General features: G+C 36.6%; 1 protein-coding gene across 5 annotated transcripts in view; it reads right to left on the minus strand.

Moving 5' to 3' along the window:
* The window catches only part of PALLD (palladin, cytoskeletal associated protein), a 191,154-nt gene that overhangs the window by 104,618 nt on the left and 59,786 nt on the right, over positions 1-26,750 (minus strand). For 4 of the 5 annotated variants that reach the window (XM_005145509.4, XM_031045800.2, XM_031045801.2 and 1 more), the window contains 8 exons: positions 20,315-20,493; positions 17,476-17,542; positions 16,815-16,920; positions 15,797-15,871; positions 14,083-14,224; positions 12,700-12,723; positions 4,082-4,201; positions 2,953-3,295 (listed from right to left, as the gene is read on the minus strand). In XM_005145509.4, coding sequence (XP_005145566.2) covers positions 2,953-3,295; positions 4,082-4,201; positions 12,700-12,723; positions 14,083-14,224; positions 15,797-15,871; positions 16,815-16,920; positions 17,476-17,542; positions 20,315-20,493 — 1,056 coding nt within the window. Of the gene's footprint in view, positions 1-2,952; positions 3,296-4,077; positions 4,202-12,699; positions 12,724-14,082; positions 14,225-15,796; positions 15,872-16,814; positions 16,921-17,475; positions 17,543-20,314; positions 20,494-26,750 lie in introns of all 5 variants that reach the window. The other variant, XM_031045797.2, reaches the window with a different exon arrangement.

Genomic DNA, 26,750 nt, shown 5'->3' on the forward strand with positions numbered 1-26,750 from the left:
CTACACATTTATAGGGACAGTTCTGAAAGCTCATCTGTGCCTTATACTGCTATTGCCTGGAAAAGTCCAATGCACACTAATAGCTCAATCTCCTCAAATAGGTGCCAGCAGCAGGGATCTGAATTACAGAAATCTGAGGGCTTTTGGTTTCAGTTCAGCAGTTATTCCTCTCTTGTCTACATAAACTCATCTTGCAAGCAATGCATGATAAAATATTGTGCCTTTTAACCATGTTTATCATTATTGCTCTCTAAATTTCATGTTAAAAAGTATCTGTTATTCACTGCTTTCCCAGTTAATTCTCTATACATTTTTCCCAGAAATGTCTGTATATTATCACATTAAAATCTGTTTTAACTATTCCTGGCACCAGACTAAGTCAACAACTAACATCATTACTTAAAGATTGAGCATCTGTAACCACAAACAGCATTTTGTAGGACTACAATCCAGAAAATAACTACAGTAACTCCCTGTAGCATGCCAGCTCTTGCATAGGACTGAATTGTGGTAAATCATTATTTTATAGCTGTTGGTTACAGCTGTATTGCCAAACTGCAAATGTATTTTGTACTTCAAGAAGGTACTCAGCCTCTCCTTTTAGTTAAAATAACAAGAACAATAAAAACGTAATAATAACAGCAGCAATAATAATAAACAACACTAAACTAAAAACAGTCCATCATTCCCAAATTTTTGCAGTTACTTTCAATGTTCGCTGAATAAACTATTTTTACAGAGTTCACAGATAAAGCTGTCAGGTAATTTATGAGTTAAGATAGGTTTGAATAGAGGTTCTTCAGGAAATTTAAAACCAGAATCAGGTTTCATCAAAAATAATGCTCACTACTAAGATTCTAAAGCTTCAGACTTTCTGCACAGCCAACATTACTTTAAATGTCTAAATAATTTTTAAAAAATTACAATAAACATGTTTGCTGTTATGTTATTGCCAATATATGCTGCTTCTATCATCAAATTCTAATACTCTGTGGACAGACAGAACTCCACAGATGAGCTCTCTTTAAGAGGGACCACTCTCATGGCTGAGATAGCTACTTTACTACTTAGCTAATTTTAATGCAACTATTTTATTAGCTTTGACTTGGGATGCAGTTTCCCAAACACTGAAAGCTCATTTCAAGTCTCTGCAGCCATACATTCCTTTTCCTCCTCCTGTTAGCACACTTTCCCTTTCTTAGGCTACCAGTATGCTTGGGAGCAAAATACTTGGTGGAACAGAAGGCGAGATTTCCATTTTTGATAGCAGGACAGACTCACACTGGCTTTGGCCAAGCAAAATATGTATTGCAACTGCAATGAAGATCAGGCTCTTGCACATCAGATGTTGTTAATGGCAAAACATAGGACTTGAGTGCAATTGCCCTAGGGATTCCAAGGTCATCCCTTTGGACACAAGCAACTGAAAGCGTTCTAGTAATAGCATCCCCTTCACATCATTATGTACAATGCTCAACTCTATATGATGAACTCTATTTATATGATGTCTCTATGTTTAAGAACAAAACAAAATTTGCACAAGTAGCAGTGAACATTTTACAATGGGAAGTCTATTACACAGCCTTCTTTCCTTCATTTAGGGCAGCTTCACTTCTGGAAAATCAAGCTTTGAGGTGAAATTTGCAGCAAAATGCTGCTCTGCTGGAGATTCTATTTCCTCTCTTCACAAATGAGTCTAGCAGCAGATGTGCTGGGTACAGGACCACCTGGCTCACTTCACATCACACACCATCCTCAGCATCCTCCCTCCCATACATGCAATCACCATCATATATATTTTAATTCCACCACTCAGTCTTTCTACTTCTCCCACTCTTTCTCATCTATAGTTGACAGAGATTTCTTAGAATGACAAAGAGCAACAGAAAGAAAAAAGTGGTAAGTGCAGAAAGGGAACCCTGTTGGCTTACTGCCTCAAGCATGTGGTTTTGTGCATTTAAAATCAGCATGATTGGTACAAGAACAGTATTCTTATATTTTGCAAGTTATCCTCTTATTAAGCAAACAATCTTGCTAAGCTTGAAGACCATACTTCATACTTCTTTTTAAACACATTTTTTATGATTAATAAGCCCTTCTAATTATTGGTGCAAATAAAAGAAAATAGCATTTTTGTTCCTTTGTCACACTCAAAAAATTCTTGAGGGAGATGGAAACCAGAAGTCTGTGCAATGCTCAAATGAAGCTATAAGTTAACAGTATAAGATCACTCTTGCATGAGCAAGGTATTATCACTAATGTAAGGTAAAATATTACTGTTTTTTCCACATATTTCTCTCCTCTCCTTAAGTTTTTCATTTTCAGATTATAGTTATAAAACAGCCATTGTGATCTGGCTGACAGTAGAATCAGTTACATGTTACAGAAAAACATAATGTAAGAAATAATACAAAATTTACACACCCGCATATCATAGAATTGTAGAAGAGCTAGGGTTGGAAAGGATATCCACCAACTACACAAAACCAAAACCATTCAGAATAAAGATCACTAACCAGTACTGAAATGGGAATAGCATGCAAGAATCTCAGGCCACTCTGACATTCAGGTACAGCGACTAGGAATAAAGACTGCAGAGCAACAGCCTTATCACTTCTTTTTGGTGACTTTATCTTAAATCTTTCTACAGAATGTGTTATACATAATGCACTTTCCTTTGATAGAATCATAGAAGTTAGGGTTGGAAAGAGCCTTAAGAACATCTAGTTCCAACCCCCCTGCCATGGCAGTATGAGAAAGAACACAGTTCTCTCTTGCATTCATCTCTTTAGGACATAAATCACAGAAATAAGAAGATTGTCCAAGGGACAGACATGGTCATTGTCCATTGTCTAACACTGAATTGGCTCCAGGGAAAAATTTGCTTTCAACAAATATCAAGTTTATAAAAAACAAAAAAATCAACAAGAAAACAATAAAAAAAATACTCACAGCTTTGGTTTGGCAAGCACAGGTGGTGGCTCCTTTGTGGGTGAAAGCAAGACAGCTGGAGGTGGGATGGATTTATCACCATTTGGCTTGCTGTTAATCATTCCATTTACTCCATGAATGGGGTGGACACCATTTGCTTTTTCCTCAGATGAACTGAGCTGCAGTTGATGAGCCTTCCCACCAGATCTCAACTCAGTATTGCTTGCTTGATGAGTCTCTGTATGTTTCTTAGGAGGAATCTCAAAAGAGCTAATTTCAACTGGAGGAAGTGGTGGGAAATGATGGAAATCATCACTGTTGGATTCTCTTGCCAGCGATTCATGAGTAGAGTTTTCTGAGTTGGCTAAAAGGAATCAAAAAGAATGTGTCTCCAGTAAGTTATAGACAATGTACATGGTACATACATGCTGCATTTTCAATTTGTTACAGATGAGATCTCTTTGGCTCTCATTTTTCTAGACCTCCCATTGCTAATTTATGCTGAATTAGGTACATGACTGGCTATTAATTTTCTGACTTTGCCCCATGCAAAATGCATAATAAGGATCCTTATGGATACCTCCAAATCTATTTCTGGAATCCAGCCACTAAGTGAGATAGGCAAGTACTGACAACAGCAGCTGAACCAGCATTTCCCCTTCCTGGAGTTTCAGCATCATTTAAGAACAAATAATTTAACAATGTTGAAGGCTGTATGTATACATGGCATGTTTGCAATGGCAGCCAGGTGAGTGCATTCCACTGAAATATGTATGTAAACATGTTACAAAACTAAACATATCATGCCACAGTTTTTTATTTTACAAAAGGCATATGCCACCTTTAGCAGCGTAATTGCACCCGCTTTCATTCTGCCTCTGCTACCATCTAGCCTCAGAACCTTACTGCTTAAAAATATATCAGGCTTGTGGCAGGCACTTTAAAATTGTATTTTACAAGAATAAAGACATTAAACTAGGAAATGAGCCAATAAAAACATTCAGTTTGCTTTATATGACTGCTCTGAGGCCCACAAACCCCCTGTCTTACAACAGCCCTTTTCTAAGAGAGAATGAGACTGACAACTTCACAGGTAAATTAATTATCTAAGATCTATGATTAAAAATTCTTCTTTCCATTCATCACATACCTGAGCAGACAGTTAGTTGTGCACTGCTTGTTACTGAACCATGTTCGTTTGTTGCTGTGCATGTGAAAAGTCCTGAATCTTCAGGAAAAGTTTCTGCAATTACAAGGGTACATATCTCTTCTGGAAATAAGCAGAAAAATAAACTGCATCATGAACTATTTAAAGCACCATATCATGTTTTTGCATTTATGTTAGAGGACACCAGAAAATGCTCCTTATACAAAGAAATGCTGGGAGGACCACAGAAGAGCTTCCAACGTACATGGCTTTAATGAAAATCCTTTTATATACAAAACAAGTGAATTCACTAAGCTGTTTTCAAAGTGGCCTGTCTTAAACAGTGATTCTGCAGGCACAGGTCTGTGCAGTCATTTTACACACTCAGTATCCTCATTTTTATGGAGGATAGTACTAATTCATACAAATCTATGTACTGGTTTTCATACACAATACTTGCAAGCTCCTCCTGGCCCTCTAAAACCATCAATGTCATACTATTCCTTCTTTCCTGGAAGTTTTCTGTACTAAATGCAACATTTCAGATCAAATGCCATTCTCAGTAAAACCAGAAAGTACTTTGTTACCACTTTCAGTTAGCTTTCCTGTGTAAAGTAGCCAGAAATGCAAACTATGGATGCATAAGTACTCCTCTTTTGCAGAGTTTGGTAAGAGAATTTCTGCCTTTGCACAGCAGCGAGAAAGGATAAATTCAAAATGTGGGACAAATCAGCATCCCTAGACACTGTTCAGCATGCTGTGACATAGATGTATTCCACGGCTATTTGAAATCTGTTCCGTTCCACTTTGGTATGTCACAGTATATGCTTTGATTATACCAGGACCTCAGTCAGAAAACTTACATGAAGGCTAGACTGTTCATATTTCAGGTTGGGTCTCTCAGTAATGTTTTATAAATCAATCCCATCCATTCATAATGCACTTACTTAATTATCCAGGCATTTCTTTTCAGATTCTTCTAAGTCACTTCATTTTATCTCTACTTGTAATGGTATCTAATCTATATATATATAAATAAAATCACAGTATAGCCTTTCTAAATAGTCCTAATATTTACACAACACACCTAGATATTTTTAGACCTGGACTATGCTGCATTGTGGGTTTCCTTAATTAATTAGGAGTTTCTTTCGCTTATGCTCATTTTCTAGTCTCAAACAGAATGTAGAGGCATTTTACAGAATTCAGTTTCATTAGAAAAAAATGAACATTTACATGCAATCCTACATATCCCAAAATCAATGGAATATAGCTAATAAAAACAGAAAAGTGAGGGAAAATACTTCAGACTCCAATACATCTTGTATGAAGATTATTCAGTAGTAGAGGTTCAATAAGGCAAGCTTCACATCTTTTAGTTCAAAGAAGGAAAACATTCTCTAATTTTTTTTTTGGGGGGGTTGTTTTGTTGCTTTGGTTTTTTTTCCTTCCCTAATTTCCACTGTGGAATGGCAGACCACTGTCTCCTTTAACAAAAAAGTTGAGGAATTTTCCCAATTATAAATGAAAAGGTATCAAAAAACTCCCTGTACTGGAAATGGTTTAAAAATGAATGACTAATATTTGGCACACAGCTGTTTTTCAGACAGCAGAACGTGGTTGGTTTGCTTTTTTTTTTTTTTTTTGGCAACACAAACCAGTCATTCTGTGTAGCTGCAAGAGGCATCTATGGTATTACTGTAGCACGTTGGATGTTATCTGACCCAGATGAAGATTAATGACTCATGAAAGGTCTTATCAGGAAAGTAATGGGTAACACAAGCTAGTTTTTGAACTACTGAGATCAGCTTTTTTTAGAGTCTTGGTGTGTTGTAAGCAGTTGAAGCTCTATTGTAAACCACACGTGCCTACTCCTGGACTGAACTGACTCTGGGGATGCAATCTGATACATACAGCATACTAGTTTCCTGTTCATTTAACAGCAGAATTCTGAAAGCTGGGTATTTTAGGTCTGCAAAAGAAAATCACTCCCACTATGAGTGGGATCTGCTGTTTGAATGAGGGCAAAGGTACTACAAAATATAACAACAAGAAGTCCTGTTTTCCAAACAGTAGAACTCATTAACGCATAACATTTCTTCATTTTTTAAAGTATGTAAAAAGATCATATGAGAAGAGCTGATCTTCACTCTTCAGTGACACAAGAATTCTAATGGACTCTGCCCTGATGTGGTTTATTTATGGAAGCAGCATATTTGTAAATTATACATGGTAAATTACAGTAATCCTTGTAACAGAAATTGAAAGTAAATTAGTGATGAGATTAATCAGAGTTTAAAATTCAGTCTTCTCAGCCAGATGAGCAAACTGGTATACATTTGTGATTAATCATGAGAAAACTGGCTAAACTGAAAATAGAAAAATCACCCCTAAGAACTAATCAAAAGGCAGCTTGAGCAAAAAGCATGTGCAAACAACACATTCCCATTGTCTTTATTAATTTTTCTTCCCCCAAGCCAAGAAATCACTAACCTCCAGGCCCTTGCTAAAAGGCTTACTACAATGAAAAACATGGAAATAAAGTACTAAATTGACAAAAGAAACATTCTTTAAAGATCGCCATAACACATTCTGGATGCATAGTGCTCCGAGTATTTTCTAGCTTTACAGCCTGACTTTTGTAATTATTTTTCTTTCTGTTCCTGTGCAGAGTAGAATTGGATGATGTGAAGTAAATAATGTCTGTTCTACTTCCCAGCAATCACCAGCTGACAAATAATTTCATCACAAAAATGTGTTCCAGAAAGCAGCTCTGAAATGCTGTTCTCAGGGCCTTAAAACGTATTTAACACTTGACTAAATGAATACAAAAGCATTCTGTTCACTGAAACATGTAAAATGCTCAGGCATGCAATTACTTGATTATTTTGTCAGTTATCTAGAAAGAAAGATTACATTTTATGCAGTAATCCTTTCCCTTTATGGTTCATGAGTCCATTAAGAAGAATTATCTTTGGTAAGACAAAACTGTTGCATTTTAACAAATTTCATTACTTGTGATGTGCTTACTTCATAATGTTTCTATGTATTAAATTAAAAGTTGTTGAGTACTTGTTACATTTGCACTTTCATCGCCAAATGTGATCATTAGCTTCCTCCACTGTAATGCACACATAGTCCTGGGAAGTAGGTATGGTCTTTAATTAATCATTGTTCATTAGGATGCAAAAACCAGAGCTATTTCTATAGCTGCAGGTTCAAAGCCATAAATTTTCTGCTATGCAAAGATAGGCATTAGTCAGAATGGTGGTTTCCTGGTAAAAATCTAATCAAACACAACCCTGCCATCTTGTAGACAACTTGTCTCTTGTTCTTCTCTTGTTCCCCTAGTCATCAGATGTTTAACTACAGCTTAATGGCAAAGCAAGACACCATCAGGTAACTTTCCCTTTAGGTATCTGTGCATCTTTTATGTACATGAGAATGAGAAACTGTGAAAATAGAGCAGAACTGAATAGGCAAAGGAGCATAATAGATGGCATTGCAGACCTGTAGATACCTTAACTTGCAATAACACACTGAAAAAAAAATAATTTACCTGTTTCTGATTATCATTATTGTATACAATTTTACCCAGACAGGCAGCACTGGCTTATTTAATAGGCTTTATGCCACTCAAGAAATTAAGAGACAGGTTCTACAAAAATACACAAAACTGCCTGTACCTTAAGATACCTCAAACAGCACTTATAAAACACTTAGAAGAAAACTCAACAACAGCAAATTTGATTTTGGGCAATATAATGCAGTTTTAGGACAGAGAACCCAGGTTACAGCAAATGTAATCAATACCCAAGATAGCTGCTAAGTAGCTGGCTCAGGCACAGTGAATAGGAATATATGATGATGCAGTATGATACAATAATGACAACATGGACTTTAGTCCCTAAAGCAGCATTCAAGCTATTTATCAGCATCTAGGAAAAGTTTATGCTGAAGCTTACACTAAGGCAGTTATGATAATGCAGTTGCCTAAGTTAAGTCAGGTGTATAGATTGAAGCTGAAATCAATGTATTCAGCAGTGTAACTGTGATGACTAATGTATTCCCATAAGCTCTGAATATTTACAACTGAAGATGAATAGCAGCATTTTTGAAAAACAAATAGTGCAAAAACAAAGATTTACTTTGAATTTGGAAGCATCAACAAGCAAGGAAAGTTGTGCTAGTCAGACTTAAGAAGGGTTCACTGACAGGACAAGAATTCTGTAGCTCAGAAGCACAGAGTACAACTGAAAATGTAACTGAGAAGCAATACCAATAGCACATAGGTTGATCAGACCACATTTAATGAAAGATGATTTTAGTTTCAGTTTTTCTCTCCATTTGGCATTTTGAGCTATAGCTCATTGGAGATAGCTCTCTTCAAGCCTTTCTTTGCTCCTCAGCAGTGAAAGAGCTAGACTCTTAGTCATAATTCTTTTGTTTTCAATAAAAAATGCAAGGATCCAACATGCATTCTGACCTACTGAAGTTTCTGTGTTTTGAATCTCATCAGCTGTCAAAAAGCTGATTTTCTTTGTGTGAGAGTGCAGTAAGGATTTCTGTAACATTTGCCATATATTTTCTGTTTCCAATATGCAGAAATATGGGGGGATTTCTAAGGGACTTACACAGCACTTCCTTACACTTACTGGAACACAGCAGCCAGGCAGGGAAAAAGAAAGCACAATCCAAGAGAAGTGATGACTATTTTTTGAGATGTTTCTGGTGAACACACACAGTAATGTGCTTAGGAAAACAAAGCATGCATATGTGGCAATTCCCTGGCAATTTAAGAAAAATTACTTCATATAGTTTTCTTCTTACATGCCATTAGACAATTGTTTTAATGTAATTCAATACAGTTTGTGGCTGCCTCCAGACAGCTGAGTAATGGTCAAAATACCAACAGCTGGCAAATGACTCAATGGGATTTTTCATTCCCAGGCAGCCTGTTCTTTGAAGGATTCAGTCAGTATAAAGTCAAAACTTCCAAGACAGAAGTACAGAGCAGGTAATTTGACAAACTGTGATGTTGGTTTTATGTAATCTGACCAGCTATTAATTCACAAAGCAGTCTAGAGAGATTTGTGATGCAAACTGATTTCTGTCTAGACAGAAAAAGGAGTGCAAAACACATTAAGATAGATAGAATGTACCCAAAAAACCCCCATTTGCTTCTTAATTTCTTACTTGTGTGAGTTCATGGAACAATTTTCTCTTACATAATTAATATTGACCTAGCAAAAAGCAACTGATGTTTTGAGCACTAGAAATTGTTTATTGATGGTTGGACTTTGGTTGACAACCAGCAATTAAAGTCAACACAACTTGTTGCAATTTATGTAAAATTCCATGGAAGCTGTACACTTGGAAAAAAACATTAGAAATCATGTTCATTTTTCAAAATTCTAAATACTTATCTAGCATAGGCATGCCGGTTTCCCTATCAGTATTGCACACATATTCACCATCTGCACTGAATACCAGCTGTGTGTTTGCTTATGGGCAGCTTCCTCTGCAGGTAGGGTTTTGTCTGGCTTCTTAAGAGTCTGAACTGCATCACAAATCAGTGCCTTACCTACTCTACTTCTGTAACCTACTCAACTTCCTGTTGTAGAAGAATTAAGAGCCTTCATGACATCCTAAAAAAACAGTATTACTGCTAATACACAAAACACTGCTCATCATTTATGTCAAAAAGAAATATTTACATCTTGCCCAAACTTTATTTACATTCCCTTTGCAAGCAGGGAGTCAATTCCTACACAAATAAGCCAATAAGTGTACTGTCATTAATTTTAGTGGAGAGTAAGACAATGCACATTATTTAATAGGGTTTAGTAGGAACTGGTACTGCACAAATCTTATAGGGATACTATTTACCTCAATGAATGCAGAGAGAACAAAATAACAAACTGAAACTCTTTCACAGGTTTTGAGTAGCAGGAAAGTTCTTATAAATATAGTACAATGGAATTACAAGCATGAAAAAAAACCCAAAACAACAGACTGCTGTGAGGCATTTACTACTGTTATGTCTACTAAACTGCAGCAATACAGATACCAAAATAGTATTTTGAGATGCCTTCCTGCTGGTGCCTTGCCGCCTACCTTGAGAGTGGTATAAGATACCTTGATAGTAAGTAACTTTTATGTACCTCGGAAAACTCATGAAATATACCTTTCATGTAAGGATCCACTCTCTAGTGCTCTTTAGAAGGCTTCAGGTATCCTCTCCCAGGGTCTGCAAGCTAATCAGACATGGCAAGCATGTACCATCAACACTGTGGTACAGGTATGTTAGAAGGCTGGAAAGCAGAGTATTTTTTTGGACTCAGAATCCCACCTTATATTTCCTCTTTCATTTAGTAGCTATGAAAGGAAATTGCTAGGTTTGTGAATTATCATAAATATTCTTACTTATTCCACAGTAATATCTGTCAGGCCATACAAGCCTTGCAACTAGCAGTTCTGAAAATTACTTAGCTGCCCATAAAAAAAAACTTCTATCAAGAGGCATAACATATGATTTCCTTTGTATTCAATTATTCACAGAATGGAATTTGAACCTTTTGTCTCAAACAAGCACTTTTCTCCTTTCTACTAGGTAACAGTGCATTCCTGCTCTGAAATATTTTGTTGACGTAGCATAATACATACTATGCTGCCTGAAGAGGGTGAAGGGGCAAAAAAAAGATTACAAAAAGAAGCAAACATTATTCATGATTGTGAGTTTTGACAGAACAGTTATAAATCAGCTATTAAAAACAAAACCCTCAGATACACTAGTAAAACTGGACTTTATAGAAACTTAGTGTAGTTTCAGTCTTTTCAGATCCTTTCTATCATGTTAAAGGAGACAGTGAACGCAGTTCAAGTGATTTTGTAGAAGAGAAGCTCCTGGTAATAGTGACCTAGATATACCAGGTACTATTCTGATAGCACTGGTAGATTAAATCTAGAAAAGATGATACTACTTGCTCGAGAAATAAGTTTCTCTAGGAAGGGGTAAAAGGTCAACCCACTGATCTGATTTTTTTTCTTTTTTTTTAAGATCTCAAGAAAACAGCCAGGAGACTTACTTTGTAATATATATTACAGGAGAATGTTCCAAGAAAGATATAGAATTTAACATATTTCAACACAAATCTATTCTCCCTTATTTCTTTTCATATCAAAAGGACTGAAATGATATTGAAACTCTCCTTGAACTGTTCTGTACTGTAACTTACAATTTTTAAACCTTACAGTTTGGATTATGACTGCAAACTACCAATAGCCTACTGTTAGTACTTGGACATGTTTTAATTCCTCATTACAGGTTAATTTGGTTTTCTAACACTCTTCAATCCTTCACATAGCTCACATTTCAAACCTTCATTAATCATAACATTCAGTTACATGTACTGGGCATCTCCTGTTACTACAGGTGATGATGCTGCACACAATTAAATATTAAGTGTCAGGATAGAGCATGTATGTGTGTGTGCATGCACTCACGTGTGTATGTATATGCATATATGTATGATGGTCATGAAGTAAAATAGGTATATGTGTGTAGGTATGTTTGTGAAGCAATAAGAAAATTGAGTAACTGATAGAGAAACCAGGAGCTTTTTCCCTCCTCACTTCTTTCCACAAAAGCTAAGAGAAAGCTGCATTTCTCTTAGGATTAACTTGTCACTGCTGTTTTCTAGTCCATATCTTCATAGCCAAACTACTTTTTGACAAACATCACTTAGCTGCTATGTCTGTTCTCCCTGCAGTCAAAGACTGCCAATGCAACCCCCCAAATTTCATAACATCACCACCATTGCTAAGGTCCTTCAGTTCAGAGGCACTCTTTGGGAATACCCAGGTCTTAGAAAATTTTTCAGTTTTATCCTTTTACTCCATAATTAAAACTCTTTCCAAATTCAAGCATATTCAAGCAAAAACAGCCACCCTCTTAATGCAAGGCTCAGACTATACCACAGTCTTCTACACGTTGTTTGACTCAGAAGAATTAAAGAACCTTCTCCGTCTTTCAGCATCCACTTACTATTAAAGAAACCACCACAGCATATAAAGATGTATAATAGGAAAATGAAGCAGCCAGAGAAAAACCTTTAGTTGGAAGAACACTTTTTGCTTTCTGAAACCTAGGACTTTTACCATGAGAATAGGCTAGAAAAATTCAATGTGCTTTTGTTTTTGAGGATCAGCTTTTACTTGTATTTAAGACAGTTCATATCTGCCAAGCTAGATTGGCCAAACTAGCATTTAGTGGTTGGGTGTTACAAAACTCTTGCAAGTACAATTTGGGTAATGGAATTTTGGGGGATTTGTTCTTTTTCCTCAGCAGTATGCAAATTGCTAATTTTCTGAGAATAAAATTTCCTTCAAAGTTTAAGCTGTGAGTCTCTCCTTGAGGCTCTAAGTGGAATTTACTGTTTAACTAATAAAGGAATTGATGTAAAGGACAGTGTAGAGTAAGGAAGGTGTGATAAAGAAACACTGTCTTTATGGGGGTTTTATATTACCAATGCTCAGCAGAAACACTTTTCTATTTATGGCTTCAGTACAAACAAAAAGAGCCAGTGAATCAAGAGATTATTTTTTCATATGATTCTTACCAGGTTCAGTTGCAGATCGTGGCTCTGTATATCACATCATAAGGAGGAGAAACAAACATGAAAAATAGTAGAGATTCCATTAATGAACAGCAGTATATTGAATGAACACATTATACTGAAATACTGTAGACAAGTACAGAATTTTTGCAGACACATTACAAAATAAAGAAGAGCTAAATTGTCTGTTGGCTGCAGTAGTTCAATTATTTCTTCTAGCCATTACAATCACTGAAATGTGAGGAAGAGAGGACTCTATCCAAAACTCAATCCTGACAGACTATGTCACGATCTTTCCCCACCCTGTATGAAAAATAGCTGCTTCAGATTATTGCCTGTGATGGTTTTGGCTGAGTGTGGCTGTGCTGGGTGTGCTGTGCTGGATGTGCTAGAACTTCAATACAAGCTGGAGTCAAAGGCAGCCAAGTGGTATGCCACAACTGATACAGCTAATGTGTTTTACTCAATCTCTTTGGCAGCAGAGCACAGGCCATAGTTTGCTTTCACTTGGAGGGGCATCCAGTACACCTGGAATCAACTGCCCCAGGGGTGGAAACACAGCAGGAACCAGCCAAAACCAGCACACCAGTCTAGGAGCAAGAGAATGAGGTCATTGCAATGATAAAGCTCATGGTTTGGTCCAAAAGGACCAGGGGTGGAGATTGTAATGGATATAGCTTTAAAATGCTGTAACCCATGATTTGAGTTGCATGCTATAGCAATTACTACAGCAGGAATCACCTGAGCCAATGCAGGACAAGCCTTACAAGAAACAGTGCATGTATAGCAGTGATCCAGCCTGAGCTGGCTTTGTTGCCAAGTAACTCTATGCAACACACCACCTTTCCTGTCCTGAGTGACCATCATAACAGATGGAGCCCAAAATCATGGAGCAAATGAAGTCAACAGACATTTTGTGGGCATCTGTGGACATTTTACAGACATTTCACAGGGGTGGTCCACAGACTAGGTGAATGATATCTGTGTATTATGTCAAAGGACGGGAAGGGGGTAGTGGTTACTGAAGATGTATTAAATAGTGTGGGACCTGAGCATGATGTAAATGCTATGGAATAAGGGATGCAGAATGTGCTGAGTTTAGCTGGGATAGAGTTATTTTTCTTCATAGGAGCTAGTATGGGCTGTTTTGGATTTTCACTGGACCCAGTGTTAACAATTCAGGGATGTTTTACTTGTCACTGAGTAGTGCTCACAAATAATCAAAGCTGCCTCTGCTTTTTACCTATTAAACTCTCTTTATCTCAGCCCACAGGTTTTCTCACTTTTACCCTTGTGATTCTGTCTCCCATCCCACTGGGGGTGCGTGAGCAAGTGGCTGCACGGGGCTTAGTTGCCAGCTGGGGTTAAACTACGACACTGCCTTACTTTTCTGGAGAATTCTGAAGTCTGGAGAATCTTGAACTTCAATCCCTTGTCGAAACCACTTAACATTAATGGGAGGGAGTCCTCTGACCCTGCATTCCAATACCACGACTTGTCCCTCAGACGCAGTGGAGTTTTGTAGCTCCTGGAATATATCAATCACAATTCAAATGAACCAGGAGCATTTTATATTCTTAAAAATAGCCTTTTCTTCCCTTTGCAATATTTCAACTTTATTTTATTGCGTCATTTTATTTTCACAATAGGCATTTTCTGTAAGCTGTATTTCATTCTGACTAAATTTAATATATGAGATATATAGTTTAAAATTACCGAATAGATTATTTTCAAATACATTCTTAACATGAACAAAGATGGAAAAACTGTAGGACTATTTAATTCCTAAGATCATAATAAGTCAATAGTTGCAGTCTGACCTTTCATTTTTCACTCTTCTTCCACAACGTGAAATTAAAATTCTGCAACTAACTATACATTGACTTGGTCCTGAGAGAGTAGCTGTGCTGCTTTCAGGTCAACCTCTAGAATGTGGAGTTGCTTTTCCTGTGAGCCATTTATAACCAACCAAGCAAAAGCAGATGACACACATGCTGTCAGGACATACTAGCTTCTGTATGGATGGCTTCTGAGACAGTATTATGACTGTAATAAATTCTTATGTATATCTGAAAAATTTCAGGAAGAATCTAAATCTTTTATGAAGAATTACAATGAGAGAGCAGAAACAGTATTATAAGTAACAGAATCGACAGTAAACAGACACTATTTTTTGCCTTTGTTAACTAATTTAAGATTACAAATCAAATTATAATAAATCAATTATTTTGTATTGTATTGGCTGTCTCATTCTGCTTCCAGGTTATTAATAATGTTTTAGGCTTCAATGCAGCAAAGCATTTGAATCTAGGTCTAAGCTCAGAGTTATCCCTAGTTAGTCTATATATATCTGTAGTTAATCAAATATATAAGAATTTTGTTCCATGGAAATTTAAAAATCTTTGGATTGTTCCCTGAAGTTTGGATAGAAAGAAATTTACATCAGCAAGCTGGATTAAATATATTTTGTTGTTGTTCATATCTGGTTCATTTCTTGTGTAATCAAAATTTTGCTTTGGTATGTCCCAACTGGTTTAAGCCAGTTAATACTGGATTTCAGGGATAAGAGATGTGAGGATTGAGAAGGAACAGGAGAGTTTTGATTGCTTTGGTAGTTACTGAATGAGGCAGTATTTCTCCTATTTCTACTCCTTCTAGAAAATTACCTTCCTCCCTATCTTGCAGTAACCACATTCTCTAATCCCTTGCACCTCCACTATTCATTCTCCTGTGACATCTGCAGTGTCAGCACAGAATTCTGAGGGATAGAATCAGACCTTTATGATTTTTGCCATGCAAAAGGGATTATGATGGAGCCAAGCTAGACAGTTGTGGAGAACAAGGCTTACTCTTCTGTCTAGGCAAAACTACTTGCTATTCCATCTTAGCTTGAAGTCAACTATTTTTCTGAAGTTATAAGCAGAAATACCTTCTCTGCTTCATTTTGACTTCAACAAGCTGTGATTAAACAACAGTTACTTCTACAGAAATGACGTTTTGAGGACCAATGAAAATAATATTTTCAATTAAAGTTGTATTTTAGAAATTTCCTACTGGACTACAGGAGTATGATATCAAAATAATTATGGATAAAACATACCTTTGTAAAAATGGGCGCAGAATACATAGGCTTGGATCCATCCAGACGGTGAAGGCCTGAAGTAGGGCTTTGAACCTGCAAAGCAATGCAACAGTGCTGTAAAACTGAAAGAATAATGGTTTCAACAATATGGCCTGCATATACCTATGCAATAATGCAAGCACTCAAATGCACAGTCTTGTTACGGCGTTCTCATTTTAGTTCTCGAGTGACATCAATATTTCACATCTGTTTTATTTCTGAAATCAAAACACAAGCTCTAAAGGCTTCTATACGTCCCATGAGAACTTTGTATCCAACAGTCTTTGCCTTGAAGCATTTTGAGAGTTTGACTCTTGTTAACTTCAAGTAAGTCCTTTGCATTGAAGCCTTTTTGCCTCTCCTGTTATTACATCCCTTGACTGCTGTAGTAATAAAAAAATCCACATACCTAAAAGCTTATCAAGTTTAGCCAAAAGAAGGGAAAAGAATTTACCCTGTACCATCTAACAGAGATTTTTATTTCATTTGCATTTTGATTTATATGCAAACTCTAAGTCATCCACAGTTGCATTAAAACTTAGTATACACTAATGAACAGTGATTTCCTATATTTAATATCTAGATAGTGAAATCCAATTTTCTCTAAAAAGCCCAGAGAAATTACAGAAGTATTTTATTTAAGAACAACATTTAAAACATTTGCTAAAACATATTGTAGGCATTCATTTGTACTATATTCTTTTGGATTTGGAGCAAGTCACTATCAAGCGATATACTCTGCAATTTTCATCACCATCAGATCTGTCAGCTGCTCACATGCTGTATTGATACACACTGTGTAAAATCCATATGTATATTTTTATGCCACATTTACTGGACATATGCTTAATTAAAGATCGGCATTCTTAATATAGTAACATAAGTTTATTGTTCAATAATATAATTCCTCAAAATGACATAGTTTTTCAGGACTTACAAATGTTGAAATAAACTTTAAAATACTTTCACCAATTAAAAAATTGGTGTCTAAAAATACCTGCTGACTGGGCACAGAGATAGGCTGAATTACAGCTGTGGTGACTCCAGACTTTGGTGAAGAAGATCCTATTGTCAAGGAAACAGAAGTGGTTTTCTTTTGGGCCCTGAGAAAAAGGAAAACAGTAGCACTTTATAAGATCTAAAATCAGACTATGATAGTTTGTAACCTGTAAGCTACCTTGTATTTTCTACATCTATAAATATATCATTATCAGCTGAAAAGATCCAACATGGGAGGAAGCTTAAGTAGAACATAATCTCTGGCTAATCTACACTTTCAAATACAGTAAGAAGTACTGATTTAAGACAGAAATGAAAATGCATTTTGCTTCTTTAATTGCATACCTCTGCCTGGTTGTTTTGGAGGCACAGGGCTGAGTGATTACAAATGAAGATTTGGTTAACTTACTCATGAATATGAAAAGTTGATGTCAGCGAAAGAGTTGTCAGAGTAGTATCAGACTTCTCTGACAGACCAAGCACATGAATACAATCTACAGTTACAATGCTACACATTTATACCACACAAGAGAAGAAGAAAAGACAAGACATGCACAAATATATCCCAGATCCTTATTTAGATCTAAAACTACCATAGATTTTCCAGTGCCTCTTACCAAGAACATTAGAACAGTATTGGTTTTACTCTGCACACTTACTGTGGCATAGCTCCAGATTTTGATTTGAAAATTAAACTTTCACTTTCTGAATCAGTGGAACTGGCACCTGGAAAAGAAAGTATTTTCAGCAATCTCATATTCTTTTACTGATTTATTTAATGTTTAAATTCCAAAGAAAAAAACATGCTACTTTTGCATTTCACTTTAAGAGCTGAGAATGCTCTGTAATGAACTCCTGCAGTTTTTCATGTATGATAGAGATTGAAACTATGTACATTAGACAGTTACAGAAATCATAACCAGCTCTTTCTCCTTGGCTTTTAGCTGTCTTCCTTCATGTTGAAGGAAATACAGCCAAAAAAAATTTGGCTACTACTACTCTAGTGGAAATGTATAATTTTATTTACTTCAGTGTTACAACTTGAAGCTTAAGCAAACATATGGCTTATACACAGATAACAAATCTTCAACCTTAAGTAAGAGCAACTCAGTTGCTCAAGCATTTTCAGACTAAACTTGCTTCCCAAGATCTCCACAGTTCAGACTATTTATATTAACCTATACATAATATTTATGTACTGGTATTTCTTGCCAGGAAAGGCTTGATATAATGTATGTGTTTGGCAGTACCCTGTACTCAGAGAAAAAAATATGAAAGCATTTATTCCCCTTGTCTTAATTTTTCAAAAAAACAGGTACTTCACACAACATTTATTCTAAACATTTATGCAGGACACATTGTTCCTCAAAGGATTTGTGCGTACATATCATAGCTGTATTCTAATACAAATCATAAAGAATTCATAAGCTATATGAATAATATAGCACAGACTGATTCCAATGAAACAAAGCTTGGATTGAGGTACCCAAGTACCCTATTTATTTACAAAGTTCAGACTGCAAGAATCAAAGCAACAAGTACCACAGAAAAAGTAAGGAGAGAGAAGCAATGTCAAGTCTACAAAGTGGGTCTGCATGAAAGTATTCCTCATGACCAAAGGATAAAGGTCTTATGTAGCTGGCCCTGGTGCACAGAAGTATGATGCATCAGTGTTATCAAGACTCTTAGCGTGCAAAGTAATGCTTGTGTGACAGTCTGGTTTTCTTAAAGATCATAGCGAAGGAGCCTAACAACCTGGACAGTTCTCTCTTTCAAAGTTACACGTTATAAAACTTCAAGCCAGCACTTTCACATAGTAAGACTGCTGAATTTCAAAAAAGGTTTTATTCACTGCATCTCTCTACCTAGCTGTTTCTAGCACAAGTGTTGCTTCTGTTATTTTAAGTTCACACAATATTATATATTTGTACTATACTTTAGCATTTCTGAAAGTATGCTTACTTCTGTAAGAAAAGTCTTACTAGAATCTCTAAGAGTTAGAAAAGTCTTGAGGATTTTGCTATTATACCCCAACGTAGGATGACAAAGCTCTGATACTAAAAGAGTGTAATGAAAGAAACCCTATAAATGCACATCTGTCATGATTTAGCTAATGTATAGTGAAAAGTTTATTGCTTTGTTAATCAAAAGCTATTAAATCATTTTGGTATGGTATTATTCAGATTTGTTATGGCTATTTGATATATTTATTTGGTTTATGCTTTCAATTAAGCATTTAAATTAATTTTTATGAGTTACAAAACTCGTAAAAGAATGTCTGAAAATGCATGAACTAAAATAAGTATTCAATTAATCATGTCTAAAATACAGTCCTCCCCTAAAAAAAAGTAATCATTTTAATTATGGTTAAGTCATCTACTTTCCTCAGAGAAAATAATATTTGAATTATGACTAATTTTGAAATGAAGAAATATCTTGACAACTGCTAGCAGTATATCCTGGACGAAACCAGTATGACTGACTTTTAACCCAACCTGAACTCAGTGTACCAAGTATAAAGAATTATATCCTGTGCCTCTACTCTGCTCTTGTGAGATCTCACTTGGAGGATTGTGCACAGTTCTGGTGTCCTCAACACAAAAAGGACACGGAACTGTTGGAACAAGTCCAGAGGAGGGCCACGAGGACAATCAGGGGACTGGAGCACCTCCTATATGAACACAGGCCGAGAAAGTTGGGGCTGTTCAGCCTGGAGAAGAGAAGGCTGCGTGGAGACCTCATAGCAGCCTCCCAGTATCTGAAGAGGGCCTGTAAGGATGCTGCTGAGGAACTCTTCACTAGGGACTGTAGTGATAGGACAAGGGGTAACGGGTTCAAACTTAAACAGGGAAAGTTCAGATTGGATATAAGGAAGAAATTCTTTACTGTGAAGGTGGTGAGGTACTGGAATGGGTTGCCCAAGGAAGTTGTGAGTGCTCCATCCCTGGCAATGTTCAAGGCTGGGTTGGACAGAGCCTTGGGTGACATGGTTTAGTGTGAGGTGTCCATGCCTATGGTCCTTTCCAACCCTAAATATTCTATGATTCTATACTTACACATGACTAAAGAGAACTCATGTGGGGTAGTCACATTTATTTGCATTGGAAGGAAGTTCAGAACTGAGGCAGGGATTACTGCTATCATGAAAATTATTATTGGTATTTCCAGTCAAATCTTTGTTTTACAGAAGGTACTACTTAAAAGCTAACCACATGACAAAAGCTCTGCTTGTTTGCCTTTTTCCATTCTTTACCTCTCCTGTACCCTAAATAAATGGCAATCTACCCACTGATTCTTGGGAGATTCTTTGAAGTACCTGAATTAATATGATGAGGTGTTCTAAATGTGTTGCATTAAAAGGAAGCAGAGGAACACCATAAAAATATCACCAAAGCAAATGTAATTTTAATATACAGAACCAAAACCAAACTTCCTCTGAGTTATCTTTTCCTCTGTGCATGAAGTATCTTATTCATCATGTCATGGTTCACCTCTTACCTTCAATGAATATTTCAGCTGATGTACTATCTGCACCAACGGAATTTGAAGCCACACAAGTATAGCGTCCAGTATCGTCTTCAAAGGCTTCTGCTATAATTAGTGAATGAAGTCCTCCGCTTCCAGAACGGATTTGAATGTCAGGGGAATTTTGAAGTTCTTTTCCTTCACAGAACCATCTGCAGCCCACACACATTTAGAAAGACAAAGAAAAAAGAACATAAAGGATTGGTTCAGGCTCATTGCACACAAGAAGACATTACACTCTGCTGCAAAAGTCTAAATTGCTACTGAAATCAGCATATGGTGCTTTGAAGTGTTTAATGACATTTGCAAAGAAATAACCTGCTGGAATAAACTTCGTTCAAAAGGTAGTGAGACATTTCTGAATGCTAAGGAAATCATACACACCTACAATTTAAAACTGTTCCCTGTCCTGTTTTGGGAGGATTAATGCTTTCTGTGTGTCCTATGTATGGGCTTGCTTTGACTGCAGTCTAATTAATTTTATTTTAACTCGCTACTCCATTCTTCCTAATACTCATCAATTCTCCACATAGGATGTTTGATTTTTGTCTGTCATTCCCAGTCAACCTAATATAATCCCATGGTACAGCTTCCATATTGCTAAACTTGAAATAGGTTTACTTTTGCCTTGGATCATGAACATAAACTGGTTTTCTAGCTTTGGATTTTTATGTATGTATATAATGCATATTCTGCTACCAAAAAGATATGCCCTAATGCCAAATATGCCCCAATACCAAAAGGATATTGCAACAAAAGCAATGGGTTTACGTACAGGCAAAACACTTATCTGGGGTGACTTATGAGTAGGGAAAAGTACAACCTATTTTGTTTACATCAGGTCAGTCAAGCATTTTCCAGGGCAGGCTGCCTGAAGAGCTAGTCCATGTTTTCAACACACATTGCTGCCATGAAGGTACCAGCTCCTACCTTTTTTCTTTTTGATTCCCTCATACCAGCTAGTCCTATTCTCATAGGCTAGTCCCCGAGTTGTCCATACCTTTAGCAGCCCAGCAAGAAGTGGATTATTCTTTCCTTACAAGAGTTGCTATGCAGTTTTGCGAGGGATGATAGATTGGTAAGTCATCAAAGGAAAATCATAGGGACAGCCTTCCTTCCATTCCCAAATTCACTACATCCTGAAAACAAATTTTGCCAGGTCCTTCTGAGCTTGTTATTCCTGCTCCAGTCCTAACCAAACTCACTCTGATCTTTACCCCTTCCTTTTCCTTCCTTTCCTCTTGTCCCATAATATAATCTGCACTTTTCCATGTTGTCTCTCTGCCCTCCTTTTCCTTTCCTTCCTCTGCCACCCCCAATTTCAAATCTTGCTGTGGTAGGGACAAAGACAAAAGGAAAAATTCTTGACAGCAAGCTTCAAAAGTGGTATTTCATTTTTCCCTCACCCATATATTTTTAGTTTCCTACTGTGGTAAGAATTGAAAAAAACCCCAAAACTACATCCACAAAATTTAGGGAGAGTCAATTCAAATTAAATGATGGTATTTATAAAAATAATTTGGAAAGACCTAAAACATGCCAGCCAAAAAAAAAAATTACATTTTTTCCTTCCGTTTGTAAAGGTTTATGAGACAATTTTTGCAGTTACAATCCATTAATACTTCAGAATCAGTCTTTTTTTTTCCCTCTCTATAAAATGACTTTCTCCCTGACCTCCTTCAAACAAAATAACCCCAAGGAGTTACACAACCCCCCTCTACCTACTTAGGAAAACCATGCAACACTACAGGATGACAGATACTACATAGTACAGTGAGGAGTCTTTAGAAATAAAATGCCTCATTTTTGTTTTTCTTTTTTTATTAGTAAACTACATGTAATTAACAGAAGTACAACATATGTTACAAAATGTTCTTCTAAAAATGTTAGATTTTAAAACTTGAAATCATGTGCTTATTTTAGAATGCAGGGTTAAGAAACCTAGCAGATTCACACATAAGACAATTCTCCTTTTTAACAGCCACAACTGTGGGCAAACTCTCTGTGTTTATGAACAATAGATCTTTTATTCCTGAAGGTGAAAAAATGTTGATAGTGGCAGTAAAACTGTATGTAATTGTCTTCTGTAACTAAAAGACTAACAAATTCCTTTTCTGTCTTCTGTTCTGCCCAGATAGTGCACACAGAAAGTAACATTTTTGGAAGGAACTAACAAACTTCCATTTGTTTACTCAGCAGACCCTTTTGACCTACTTTTACAACTATTGGTCTTGGAGACGAATCTATTCTGTCAACTCAACTGCCAAAATTAACATTTCTCTTCCCCTTCTTCCCCTCCTTTCTTCTCTTGTCACAAGTCCTCCTTTCTCCCAGCATAAGAACCTCTGCTACTACTTCTGCTTATTAGACCTTCAGAGTCCTAACCTCTGTGCAGCCTTTCCAAAGTTACATTTTAAATGATATGCACAAGAGAGAGGTTAATTCAATTTCTAGACAATCACAGACAAAAGCCTGTAATATGAGGCTCTACTTAACCATTAGTTCTGTTTTTCTTTCCTTTCCAGAAACATCCTGCAAATGAAAACCTCTCCTTCAAGCCTAATTGTTTTCTCAGATAAATCCCATTTGAGTTTCATGCAAACTGTATGGCTTTCAACTGTCTCCCAACTTCCATGCTCACAAAACATTTAAGAAACTGTGATAAGCATATCAATTCAAAATAAAAGTTCTTTTTTTGGTCAGATGATGTTTAATAAGCAAACTGTTTTATTAGAAGAACAAGTTCTACACTGTCCCTTGATTCATGCATAGATAGTCAGCCTTAAGTAGTGGGTCTATTACTCAACACTGATTGGGACTGAGACTCATTGCATCACACCAGTGACATACCACTGAAAACGAGTCCTGACCTGCTACATCAGACACTGTCTGTCACAGGGAAAAACGCATAAGTAAGCAATTCAATACAAAATTACCTCAGCCATCATTAAGCTGATGTCTGATGAATGGGAAACAGGCCTGGTGTGGGACTGCACTGTTTATTGTAAAAAGAAGAATTCACCTTCACAATGGGCAAGAGCAGAATTATTTGAAATGAAGAGCACTGGAATACACTTAGTTATAGTCTTTGTTCTAGTTGTGGCTTTTTTTCCTTTTCTGTCTATGTGTTGATAAATGGAGAAGATTAATTAACATGGCTTTCACTTGGAGATTACATCAAAATTAAGTCAATGAGAAAATACTCAACTGAAATACTTGTCCTGCAATAACTTGCTAACAGCCAGTCCAGTTCAAGGGAGTTTGGGAATTATAAAAAGGGTCAGCAGATAAAAACAAATTAAGCATTTTTTTCCCAAACACAGTCTGAATTTTAGTTATCCATTTTTTGTGTAGTATGGGCTATTACAGAGCACAAAATGGCTACCTACAGGCCTCCTCAGCCTTACTGTTCTTATACTTGGAATAGGCATGGTAAGAGGATTTTCAGCTCTTAAGGAATGAAAAATACTCAAAGACAAATCTTTGAGGCATTCTCTCTTTCTGAAGAGGGATCACCAAAGCAAGCAACAGATCACTATCAAAGGGAGACTCAGCCAAAGAAACCAGGAGAACTTACGGCTAAACATGGAAAAACAGCCACAAAGCAAATTCTTACTTGCTTTTGCAAGCAAGAAAATTCCAGCTTTATGCTAACTAGGGCAGCATTAACTCATGTCCAGGCTACTTCAGCGTACTGATCCTCTTGGGCATAAGAGGATTATTATCTAGCTGTAAGAAAGCAATAACACTCCTGGGGAGCCTAAATACCCCAACCTAAATCAAAACCAAGAGACACTGAAAGTAACAGAGGAATAAAGGTGCTGAAGATGCTTTGCGAGAAAAATTCCCTGTACAGAGAATATGGGTTTTAAACACATCTATTTCACAGGTTCTGAATTCCAAGTACAAACATTATCTACTCATCTCACTATCCCTTTGTTGTAGGTTCTCAATATTGTATAAAGTATGCAGATAGATAGAAACAAAACAGGCAGAGACACCGACAAAAGGTTTAGCATATGTGTGTATGTATCAGTCCCTAGAATAATGCTCAAGCTTGCATCCTAGGTGCATTCCTGTAGGCCACAATAGCAGCCATGCAAATAGGTAGAGTGTAGAGAACTGTCCCCTTGAAAGAGAAGAGACATTACTGTAAGATGTCAGATAAAGGCCGGCAAGAAAAAAGTCACATGAAAGTAATACGCATTTCATGTAACTGGAATCCATTTTATTGGTCATTAAAGTGTCTTGCCAAATTTAAAACACTGAATTTCTCTGTTCTTTCCTATGTTCTTCATAATCTTTCCTCCATTTCTCTTCCTGCCTGCAATTCCACTGTACCACTTTTTGCCTTGCCTTTTCTTCACTTATACTTAGTTTTCACATACATTGTATCTGTTCTATGTTAAAACAATAGCAATTAAGCATTTAATGCAGACACTGAAACACAATCACTAGACTGGAAAGTCAATACTCCAAGGAAGCAAACCAGTGGTATTTTGGTAGCAGGGGAACTATGATAGAGATACTCACTTTTCACGCTTCAAAGCCTACTTGGCTATTCCACTGGCTACATTATTGCACAACAGCAAAACTAGAACAGCCAACAGAAAGGGACAGACAGATACCAGGTAAGCAGCACCTCATGCATGCTGACATCAAGCAGCAATTCACACAATACATCTATTTTTTTCAGTCATTTTCATGCCCTCACAATCCTTCATGCTTGGAAATACATACGAGCACATGTGTCTGGGATTTTAATGACTGCGAACAAAATATAAACAGAGTTGAACAGTACACTGACTGAGTAAGCACCAGGGCCTTAAGAAAAACAGCTCAAGGTTCTCTCTAATGCATAATCCTGCTGGAACTTGCGTTTTTTGAGAGTCACTGAGGAATAGAGAGGTTTTCCTTTCTGCACGCTCTTAAAAGTTAATTTAAAATGGCAGCTGTAGTGAAACAAAGATACAGCCTTAGGGAAGAATTGTAATAGGGAACTCTGACCACTACAAAAAAGTGCAGAGAGATAAGCTGTAAATTAAAAAGAAATTTTATCCTTAGTGGTGTTAAGTATTTCCAGAAGAAAAGTTAAAATGAAATACTCTGACATTCCTGAACTGTCAGAGTCAGCATTTACATCACAATACTGTGTAACTTCCACTTTTGCTTTTCTCCATTGAAGTTTAGCAGTCCAACACTTCCAGACTGTAGAATTCTACTACATAAAGAATTTAACTTGATTTTTAATAGAAATCAACTTTGATATGGAAGATTTAGCTACACTGCAGTAATCAGGTTATTCAGATGCTTGTTCTTTGCACATTACTCAATTTTTGCACAATATACAATTAATTATTTGCATACGCAATTCATAAAAGTCATCAATAACATACACATATATTTAAAATATTTGTATTTTGTAATCTTTAAAGAAAGTTAAGATCTTAATGTAGATGCTGCTGCTTTGCCTGAACCTTGAGTTTAAGCAATTAAGAAAAGGCTCTATATACTGACAACCACAGAAGCCAATCTTAATTATAAAAAGTGTTATATTATAAACAGTATACATTATATACTTATTCAGAATTTAAGTGATTCTTCAGGTGTTGCACAGTGGTCACCAAGCTCTCACATATTTCAATGGGGACTTTGCATCCAGCTGAGTAAATTGCATGATTAGGTACTTGGGGATCATAACTGCCCTCTCACAGTGTAACAGAAAATGGCAAGAGAACATCAAATGGCTGTATTTTCAAGACACTAGTCAACATTTCAGCCTGTCTTTCCTACAAGTTAATTCTGCAACCTCTGAAGTCAAGCTTTGCATTGTGCTCTGTGCAAGGATGCAAAAAGGAAGGTGTGCAGAAGGTAGCAGATACGATAGCTGAGTTATGGGCTACAAAACTTCCAGGAACAGTGAACAATGGATTCTTGCCACTGACTGCAGGCTTCAGCAACCGCAAAGCTCATGTTTTTAGGCTTATTCCTGTCATTAGGAAAATTCCTTCCCTACATTTCTGTGTAGGTTTTCCAAGTCTCTTTCTGTGCGTTTTACCAGTGGGTAAGGATTCTGCTCCACTTCAGCATTTCTTATGGGGAAGTAAATGGAAAGTTAGTTTGAGATTTTGACAGCTCCAGACTAGATACTCAGAGTTACAGCCTGTAGCTCGTATCATTCTCCTTGGGTACTGCACTGTTCCACAGCCTTACATAGCTGGGTACAGTGAACCATGGAAGAAAAACTGTATTGCCAGACTTGATTCAAAACTAATTGCTTGTCTTAAAATCACAGGATTAGCTTTAAAGTTTGTAATTTTTTGTTGCTGTTGTTGTTTTCTTTTTAAGATTGTATTTTGTCCCTTCTTTGCAATTGTTGGCCTCACTTCATAGCTTTCGAGTGGAGAAG

Source organism: Melopsittacus undulatus, chromosome 7 (genome assembly GCF_012275295.1).
Source record: "Melopsittacus undulatus isolate bMelUnd1 chromosome 7, bMelUnd1.mat.Z, whole genome shotgun sequence".
Taxonomy (NCBI): Eukaryota; Metazoa; Chordata; class Aves; order Psittaciformes; family Psittaculidae; genus Melopsittacus; species Melopsittacus undulatus.